The 10,404-nt window shown below is 50.2% G+C and overlaps 1 protein-coding gene across 4 annotated transcripts in view; it reads right to left on the bottom strand.

Moving 5' to 3' along the window:
• GSPT1 (G1 to S phase transition 1) overlaps window positions 1-1,246 on the bottom strand; it is a 45,580-nt gene extending 44,334 nt beyond the window's left edge. For 2 of the 4 annotated variants that reach the window (XM_004057221.5, XM_019012452.4), the window contains exon 1: window positions 527-1,171. In XM_004057221.5, the coding sequence (XP_004057269.1) occupies window positions 527-866 (340 nt within the window). In that variant the 5' untranslated portion in view covers window positions 867-1,171. The other 2 variants (XM_004057222.5, XM_019012453.4) reach the window with 2 other exon arrangements.
• Window positions 1,247-10,404: the final 9,158 nt, after the last annotated feature.

Here is a 10,404-nt window from a genome sequence, read left to right on the forward strand (position 1 = left end):
GTTCAAACCGTAATTACAGTTTCAATAGTAGAAAACGCAGCAGAAGACGCTCTCTCGGCTGGGCCTAAGGTGAAAGGAAAACTCGGCCGTTTGTCCTCCCCAACTCCTGGGATCTCTAAACGCCCACCCAAATGACTCCTGGCTCCATCTGTCCTCATTCTGCGCCTCGTGGCAGGGATCCGCCGCGGCCCCCACTCCGTCCCATACGGTTCCCATCTCAAGGGGGTAACTGCGGACTCCACAGCAGGGCAGGGGCGCGGAGGGGCGGCACTCGGGTCCGGGTCTTTGGGCGCGCTGCCCGCTGTCCGCTCCCCGCCCGGCCACCGCCGCGGGCCGCCCCGCGAAGGCCGGCTCCCGGGCTCGGGGCGCCCCACCCAGGCAGACGGCGCCACTGTCAGCGCCCCACGTGCCGACCCGGCCCCAGGGCCGCGCGCCCCCGGACCGCACCCCTATGCCATGTGGGCTCCGGCGCCCGGCCTGACTTCCTCCCGCGTCCCCGGGGCTGCCCCGCGTCCCGGGCCTTTACCCGCAGGACCTCCCGCGCCGCTGCCGGCTCCGTGGTTATTGGCGGCGCCGCCAGCTGGGGGTGGCGGCGCTGCCGGGCCCCGCAGGAAGGACGGCACGAACTCGGCGGCGTGGACGTTGGGCACGAAGGGCTTGGCGTTGACGTTGAGTTGCCGGCTGAAGGCCGCGCTGAGGTTCTCCCGCTGGGCCTCGGCCGCCGCCGCCAGGGAGCCGCCGCCGCCGCACGGGCCCGGCCCGGGGGCTTCCATGTCCGCCTGGTCCCAGCAGTCAGGCGCCGAGTCGCTGCTGCTGCCGCCGCTGCTGCTCCCGCCGCCGCCGCCGCCGCCACTGCCCGGATCCATGATCGGGGGGGCCGTGTGTGTGGTGGACAGAGAGCGGGAAATGGAGGCAGGGGCGCCCGGCCGGGGAGGAGTGGGCAACGCTGACCGAGGGAAGGCGGCGGGGCAGAAGGGCAGGGAGCTAGCGACAAAGATCCCGGCGTCGCCGCGGCAGCAGCTCCAGTCCCGACTCCACACTCGCGACGACGACAGAGGCGGCGGCGGCGGCTCAACCCTCCTCCTCGTGTGTGTGAGCGGATCTCCTCCCACCCAACCACCTCCGACGGCCTCACAGCCAACCCCACGCCCGGCGCGGATTGACCCCTCGCCGCCACCCGTACCTTCGCCTCGCGAGTTCTCTGTTCTGGCCGCCCCCGTTTCCGGCTATTTAGCGCGGCGGGAGGTGGAACTACAAGTTCCGGCAGCGCCCGCGCTACCCCGCTGCGGTTTTCCCGGGGGCCGACGGGAGTCGAAGTTCAGGGACAGGGCGCAACCGGAAGCGGCTCCGGCTCCCGGCAGGCAACGCGAGGAGGCGGAGGTCTGGTGGCCGCTCCGCGGCCCCACCTGTCACCTGGTGGGGGGGGGGGGGGGGCAGAGGCAGGCACTGGTTGGTGCAGCTCTGGGCTGGGCCGAAGACCGAGAGTATTTTCGCCCATAGGAGGGGTCCACTCTGGCCTGCTGGACACAGGCTGGGGGAAAACGGACAGCATCTATAACGTGGGGAAGAAAAATACACTCAGCTCCCGAAAATTGTTGTATTCTCTTTTCACCACCTTTCCTGCGTTCTCTGCCTCACAGTCTCCGTACCTTATTCTCTTTCCACCTTCTTTCTCCTCACCCCCAGCCAGATTTTGCCCTTCGTTTCAAAGCCGGTGCAGATTGCAAAGCTGATTTCATTTTATGTAATCATTTCGTGGAAGAAACAATAAAACCGTGAGATATTCCGGCTTAAAACTGCAGTGTGGCTCATAAAGCGCTGGGGCCCAGGCTCTGCCCAGGCAGAAGGGATTGTTAACTGGAAAATTTCAGTGACTCACCGTTTGTTTGACTAGTCATATAAAGCCTTCACCCAAATTTTTCCATCCTTTCCTCCTCCCTGCCAAAGGGTTTGCAAATTAAACAGAGGATTGCCGTATTCCATGGTGTATCCGGCTTACCTAACAGGGTTATTTTGGTGAGTCTAGCTTCCTTATGCACCATTACGTGAAGTGGTTTCCTTTTGAATGGTCTCATTTGCTCAAGAATTCCCATAGTACTTTTCATCGACTGCATCTTACACTTACAGATTAGGTAAACCTGGGAAAAGAACAAAAGCAAACGAGAAATACTTTAAAGAGTTCGCATTTAGGCCCTTCATGAAGTAGGAAAAAATGTTGTTCTGAGTACCTGTTAAGCTTTCCTGTAATTCACCCATGTGGAGCCCAAGACAGAGAAAAACATATTGTTAGTATTTTTCTGAAAGGAGTCTAGACAGGGTGCAACTAATCTGCCTAGAAATTACAGACTAAAGAAGTACATACATAGAATAGATGTTTCTGAACAACCTTAGGTTGTTAAAAAAAAAAAAAAACCTAACAAAATCCAGATCTAGATCTGTATTTTAATTTTCTTTTTTTTTTTTTTTTTGAGACGGAGTCTTGCTCTGTAGCCCAGGCTGGAGTGCAGTGGCGCGATGTCGGCTCGCTGCAAGCCCGCCTCCCGGGTTCACAACATTCTCCTGCCTCAGTCTCCGGAGTAGCTGGGACTAGAGGCGCCCGCCATCACGCCCGGCTAATTTTTTTTTGTATTGTTATTAGAGACGAGGTTTACACCGTGTTAGACAGGATGGTCTCGATCTCCTGACCTCGTGATCCGCTCGTCTCGGCCTCCCAAAGTGCTGGGATTACAGGCGTGAGCCACCGCGCCCGGCCGATCTGTATTTTCATTTTAAACATCTGTATTGTAAAGATAAAAGAGAACTCAGCCTAATGAGATAGGTCAAAAACGAAGCTGTCAAGTATTTTTCAAAAGAGTCCTAGGCTACAGTAATTTGAATTTAATATTAAACTACCAAGCTTTAGGGATTAAAAAAACACACACCGGCCAGGCGCAGTGGCTCACACCTGTAATCCCAGCAATTTGGGAGGCCGAGGCAGATGGATCACGTGAGGTCAGGAGTTCGAGACCAGCCTGGCCAACGTGGTGGAACCCCCGTCTCTACTAAAAATACAAAAGTTAGGCCGGGCGCGGTGGCTCACGCCTGTAATCCCAGCACTTTGGGAGGCCGAGGTGGGCGGATCACGAGATCAGGAGATTGAGACCATCCTGGCTAACACGGTGAAACCCTGTCTCTACTGAAAATACAAAAAATTAGCCGGGCGTGGTGTGCGGGCGCCTGTATTGCCAGCTACTCAGGAGGCTGAGGCAGGAGAATGGCGTGAAACCAGGAGGCGGAGCCTGCAATGAGCCGAGATCGCGCCACTGCACTCCAGCCTGAGCGACAAAGCGAGACTCTGTCTCAAAAAACAAACAAAAAAAGCGATCCACCTGCCTCAGCTTCCCAAAGTGCTGGGATTATCGGTGTGAGCCACCACACCCGGCAGAGTTTGCCTCTGCTTAATAGGAAGTTTTGGTTATAGCCTATTATTATACCTGAAGACCTCACCGAATCATACTTGACAATGTCCATTTTAAAGTTGGTATTAAGTGACTGTCAGATTTACAGAGAACTTAACAACTGTTATGAAAATTAGAACTTCATTTATGCGAGACCTGTATTGCTATTGAATAAAAGATTTTCATCTTATATTCGCAAGAAAAAATACAATGTGTTCTAAATGAAATGCCTTCTCTTTCCAGATTTTCACTCCCCAGCCACCCACCCCTAAGAAAATGTCAACACAATCAGCTGACTCAAATAATGAACTACACATCCTTCTCTAAGCATTTTGTCTTTGAATACTACTCTCCTCCATGTAGCACTCCTACAGCACTGAATGATCACTTTCTCATAGGTTAGTTCTTCACATCTAATTGAATTAGCAGAGTTTCCTTCTGCCTGGTACTTTTTCTAGCGACAAAGGCAGAAACTGCTCAGACTGCTGCTTAGAAAAGCAGTTGATGTCATTAATTTCCTTGTCTCTGAATAGGATAATTATGGATATTCAGGAAAAAATCCACTCCATTGGTTTTCCAAAGCTTTGACCTGCCAAACAGAGCTCCAGCAGAAAAGGGAAAAGTCTTTCTTGTTAGTTGTGCTAAGTTGTGTGTAAGTTGTGCGACTTGAGGGCAGGGTCTTACCTTAATCTTCTTTACATTTCCACTGCCTAGTGTAATGCCCGGTATATAAAAGGTGCTTAATCAATTTAGCTGGGATGATACTGTCCTTTGACACTCATTTAAGACTGCTGAGACACAGGGCTAATAATTTTATTTATTTATTTATTTTTTAAATTATTCTTGAGACAGAGTCTCGCTCTGTCGCCCAGGCTAGAGTGCAGTGGTGTGATCTCAGCTCACTGCAACTTCCACCTCCCAGGTTCAAGCGATTCTCCCACCTCAGCCTCCTGAGTAGCTGGGATTACAGGTGTGCACCACCACGCCCAGCTAATTTTTGTATTTTTAACAGAGACGGGGTTTCACCATGTTGGCCAGGATGGTCTCAATTTCTTGACCTTGTGATCTGCCCTCCTTGGCCTCCCAAACTGTTGGGATTACAGGCGTGAGCCACCACGCCTGGCCTGTATTTTTTTTTAGTAGAGACAGGGTTTCACCTTGTTGGCCAGGCTGGTTTCAAACTCCTGATCTCAAGTGATCTGCCTGCCTCGGGCTCCTAAAGTGCTAGGATTACAGATGTGAGCCACCGCACCCAGCTATTTTAATTTAATTTTATTTTATTTTTTGAGATGGAGTCTTGCTCTGTTGCCCAGGCTGGAGTGCAGTGGAGCAATCTTCACGCACTGCAACCTCTACCTCCCAAGTTCAAGCGATTCTCCTGCCTCAGCCTCCTGAGTAGCTGGGATTATAGGTGCCCGCCACCCCCCGCCCAACCCCTGGTAATTTTTGTATTTTTAGTAGAGACAGGGTTTCACCATATTGCCCAGGCTGATCTGGAACTACTGACCTCAAGTGATCCTCCTGCCTCAGCCTCCCAAAGTGCTAGGATTACAGGCATGAGCCACCACACCCCACCCCAGGACTAATAATTTAGAAAACTTAGGAAAAATCAGAGTTTTTCCTACTCTCACACACAAGTCACCACTCAACACAGAGTACAGTCCTCTCTGGGTAGAGGAAGGGGATTAGTTCCAGGAGCCCTTCAGATACAAAAATCCAACGATACTAAAATCCCACAATCTATACTGTGTGTATGAAAGGTCAGCCCTCCCTACACTTGAGTTCCTGCATCCTGAGAATCCCGTCTTTTTGATCCTCATTTGATTGAAAAAAAAAATCCATGTGTAAGTGGGACCCTCGCAGTTCAGGCTCACATTGTTTAAGGGCCAGTTGTACTCCACCAGTAAGTGAGGGAGTTTCTACCGACCACCAACCAATTCTTCAACAGACACCAACAGGATAAGCAATCATTTCACTCAATTCTGACATTAACCACAGTTAGGACAGATCCCACAAGTTAAGGGATCAGTCCCACAAGACTGCCCCCACTTCCAATGCCAATAACAGGTTCCACATTGTGACCTGTGCTTCTGACCAACTGGCTATGAACTGGAGGTTCCCATGACCCCCTCCATGGGTTCAGGGAATTTGCCAGAGTGGCTCACAGAACTCAAGGAAATGGGGCAAACACGGTGGCTCATGCCTGTAATCCCAGCACTTTGGGAGGCCGAGGCAGGCGAATCACCTGAGGTCAGGAGTTTGAGACCAGCCTGGCCAACATGGTGAAACCCTGTCTCTACCAAAAAAATACAAAAATTAGCCGGTTGTGGTGGTGGGTGCCTGTATTCCCAGCTACTCAGGAAGCTGAGGCAGGAGAATCGCTCGAACGTGGGAGGCAGAGGTTGTAGTGAGCCAAGTGCTCCACCGCACTCTAGCCTGGGCAACAGAGCAAGACTCCGTCTCAATAAAAAGAACTCAAGGAAACACTTTACTTACAGTTACCCAAAAAGGACATTACAAAGGATACAGAGGAACAGCCACGTGGAAGAGATACACAGGGCTGGGAAGGGGCATACAGTTCCCATTCTGTCTCCAGGTGTGCCATCCTCAAGGGTCCTCCACGTGTTCAGCAACCCAGAAGCTCTCTGAACCCTGTCCTTCTGGGTTTCTATGGAGGCTTCACTACATAGCCATGATTGATTGTATCATTGCCCGTTGCTGATTAACTCAACCTTCAGCCCCTCTGCCCACCGAGAGGTTGGGTGTGGGGCTAAAAGTTCCAAGCTTCTAATCATGACTTGGCCTTTCTGGTGACCAGTCGTCTTCTAGGAGCCCATCAAGAGTTGCATCATTAGGCAGGGTGCGGTGGCTGATGCCTGTAATCCCAGCACTTTGGGAGGCCGAGGCAGGCAGATCACCTGAGGTCAGGAGTTCGAGAACAACCTGGTCAACATGGCAAAACCCGTCTCTACTAAAAATACAAAAATTAGCTGGGCGTGGTGGCACACGCCTGTAATCCCAGCTACTTGGAAGGCTGAGGCAGGAGAATCGCTTGAACCTGGGAGATGGAGTTTGCAGTAAGTTGACATCACCCCACAGCACTCCAGCCTGAGTAACAGAGTGAGATTTCGTGTCAAAAAAAAAAAAAAAACAGAAACAAAAAACAACACAAAACATATACAAAAGAAACAAAATACATTTAGGCCAGATGCTGTTACCTGCTGAAGCCCTCCCTGTTCAAAATGGGGATGAGGAAATCCTGGAGATGTGTTAAAGATATAATAGCCAGCTGGGCGCCGTGGCTCATGCCTGTAATCCCAGCGCTTTGGAAGGTTGAGGCGAGGGGATCACCTGAGGTCGGGAGTTCGAGACCAGCCTGGCCAACATGGCGAAACCCCGTCTCTCCTAAAAGTACAAAAATTAGGCCGGGCACAGTGGCTCTCACCTGTAATCCCAGCACTTCGGGAGGCCGAGGCGGGCGGATCACTTGAGGTCAGCAGTCTGAGACCAGCCTGGCCAACATGGTGAAACCCTGTCTCTACTAAAAATACAAAAAAATTAGCCAGCCATGGTGATGCACGCCTGTAACCCCAGCTACTCAGGAGGTTGAGGCACAAGAATCACTTGAACCTGGGAGGTGGAGGTTGCAGTGAGCCAAGATCATTCCACTGCACTCCAGCCTGGGCGACAGAGTGAGACCCTGTCTCAAAAAAAAAAAAAAAAAAAAAAATTAGCGGGGCATAGTGGCACCTACCTGTAATCCCAGCTACTTGGGAGGCTGAGGCAGGAGAATCACTTGAACCCGGGAGGTGGAGGTTGCAGTGAGCCAAGATCGTGCCACTGCACTCCAGCCTGGGCAACAAGAGTGAGATACATCACACACACACACAAAAAGGGTTGTATGATTAGAACAAAAGACACTCATTTCACCTAGGAAATGCCAAGGGATTAGGAGCTCTGTGTCAGGAACCCGGGTCAAATACCAAATATTAGGACAAATGATGCACCTAGCACTTCTATTGCTCAGGAAATGTCAAGAGTTTTAGAACCTCTGTGCCAGAAACTGGGGGCAGAGCCCAAATATATATCTCTTACTATATCACAATAGCACTATGACCTTTTTTGGCAGGCTTCTTTCACTTAGCATAATGTTTTCAAGGTTCATCCATGTTGAAGCAGGCATCAGTACTTCATCCCATTTTTTTTTTTTTTTTTTTTTTTGAAACAGAGTCTCGCTCTGTCGCCCAGGCTGCTGTGCAGTGGTGCGACCTCGGCTCACCACCACCTCTGCTTCCCGGGTTCAAGAGATTCTCCTGCCTCAGCCTCCCGAGTAGCTGGGACTACAGGCATGAGCCACCATACCTGGCTAATTTTTGTATTTTTAGTAGAGAGGGGGTTTCCCTATGTTGGCCAGGCTGGTCTCGAACTCCTGACCTTGTGATCTGCCTGCCTTGGCCTCCCAGAGTGTTGGGATTACAGGTGTGAGCCACCCCGCCCGGCCACTTCATCCCTTTTAATGGCTAATATTTTATTGTATGGATTTTACCACAATTTGTTTATCCGTTGATGGACAAATTGCTTTTGTAACTTAAAGAAGTCAAAAATAAAAGGTTAAACAAGTGAGATCACAGTAAAGTGTGTAGTCTAGTTAGTTGTGCTGTCTTAATGTCAATGTCCTGAATTTTGATAGTGTACTATAGTTATGGTAGATTTTACTGTTGGGAGAAGCTAGGTGAAGGGTACTTGGGACCTCTCTACTATTTCTGCAACTTTTCGTGAGTCTGTAATTATTTCAAAGTAAAAAGTTAACGCAGGGTGCAACGGCTTATGCCTGTAGTCCCAACTACTCAGGAGGCGGAGGTGGGAGGATCGCTTGAGTACAGGAGGCTGAGGCTGCAGCAGCCCTGTTCATACCACTGCACTCCAGCTTGGATGACAGAGCAAGACCCTGTCTCAGAAAAAAAAAAAAAAAAAAGATTCCATGTGAAATTATTCAGACTTTCAGACTTCAGCCTGGGTTCCCAAGTCTTTACCAAAATATTTTTTCTGTCTTCCTTGATTCAATTTGTTTGAGGCAGGAGTACAGTTGGGAAAGGGGGAATTTTTTTCAGCTTTGAGAATTTAAGGCTGGGTATGGTGGCTCACGCCTGTAATTGCAACACTCTGGGAAACTGAGGCAGGAGGAGAGCTTGAGGCCAGGAGTTCAAGACCAGCCTGGGCAATATAGCAAAACCCTGTCTCTACAAAAGATAAATTAAAAAATAAAAAATATAATTTTGTCCGGGAGCAGTGGCTCACGCCTGTAATCCCAACACTTTGGGAGGCTGAGGCAGGCAGATCACGAGGTCAGGAGATCGAGACCGTCCTGGCTAACACAGTGAAACCCCGTCTCTACTAAAAAAATACAAAAAATTAGCCGGGTGTGGTGGCACGCACCTGTAGCCCCAGCTACTAGGGAGGCTGAGGCGGGAGAATCGCTTGAACCTGGGAGGTGGAGGTTGCAGTGAGCCAACATTGCATCACTGCACTCCAGCATGGGCAATAGAGTGAGACTCCATCTCAAAAAAAAAAAAAAAAAAAAAAAATATATATATATATATATATATACAATTTTATAAATATAGAACAGTATAAATATAGAACAGTATAAAGAATCACCATCACTCACAAACTTACCTGGAATCTCAAGATTGCCTTTTTTTTTTCTTTTTCTGAAACAGGGTCCTGCTCTGTCATGCAGGCTGCAGTGCAGTGGCATGAACTTGACTCACTGCAACCTCCACCTCCTAAGCTCAAGCAATCCTCCCACTTCAGCCCCCCGAGTAGCTGGGATTACAGGCACGAGCTACCACACCTGGCTAGTTTTTTTGTATTTTTTGTAGAGATGGGATTTTGCCATGTTCGCTGATCTCTAACTCCTAGGTCAAGCCATCCGCCCACCCTAGCTTCCCAAAGTACTGGGATTACAGGCGTGAGCCATTGCACCTGGCCGATTGCCAATTGCCAATGCCTCAACACCTTCTTTCATGTTTTAAATAAACAATTTTTTATTTAAATAAATAAATGAGAAATAAAATAATCTCTTTTTCTTTTGAGATGGCATCTCACTCTGTCGCCCAGGCTGGAGTGCAGTGGCACAATCTCAGCTCACTGCAACCTCCACCTCCCGGGTTCAAGTGATTCTCCTGTCTCAGCCTCCTGAGTAGCTGGCATTGCAGGTGCACGCCACCAAGCCCGGCTCATTTTTGTACTTTTAGTAGAGATGGGGTTTCACCATGTTGACCAGGCTGGTCTCGAACTCCTGACCTCAGGTGATCTGCCTGCCTCGGCCTCTCAAAGTGTTGGGATTACAGGCATGAACCACTGAGCCTGGTCTGGTGAGCCAATTTTTATATTTGTTATAGAGACAAGAGAGACAAGAGTCTCCTTATGTTGCCCAGGCTGGTCTCGACCCCCTGGCCTCAAGTGATCCTCCCACCTCAGCCTCCCAAGTAGCTAGGACTATAGGCATGTGCCATCATGGCGAGTTAATTTTTTGTGTGTTTTTATTGTCTCGAGACAGAGTCTTGCTCTGTTGCTCAGGCTGGACTGCAATGGCGTGATCTTGGCTCACCGCAACCTCCACCTCCTGGGTTCAAGCGATTCTCCTGCCTCAGCCTCCCGAGTAGCTGGGAGTAGAGGTGCGTGCCACCATGCCTGGCTAATTCTGTATTTTTAGTAGAGACAGGGTTTCGCCATGTTGGTCAGGCTGCTCTCAAACTCCTGACCTCGTGATCCACCTGCCTCGGCCTCTCAGAGTGTTGGGATCACAGGCATGAGCCACTGAGCCTGGCCTGGTGAGCTAATTTTTAAATTTGTTATAGAGACAAGAGTCTCTCTTATGTTGCCCAGGCTGGTCTCGACCCCCTGGCCTCAAGTGATCCTCCCACCTCAGCCTCCCAAACTGCTGGGATTACAGATGGGTGTC

The sequence above is a fragment of the Gorilla gorilla genome, chromosome 18 (genome assembly GCF_029281585.2).
Source record: "Gorilla gorilla gorilla isolate KB3781 chromosome 18, NHGRI_mGorGor1-v2.1_pri, whole genome shotgun sequence".
Taxonomy (NCBI): Eukaryota; Metazoa; Chordata; class Mammalia; order Primates; family Hominidae; genus Gorilla; species Gorilla gorilla.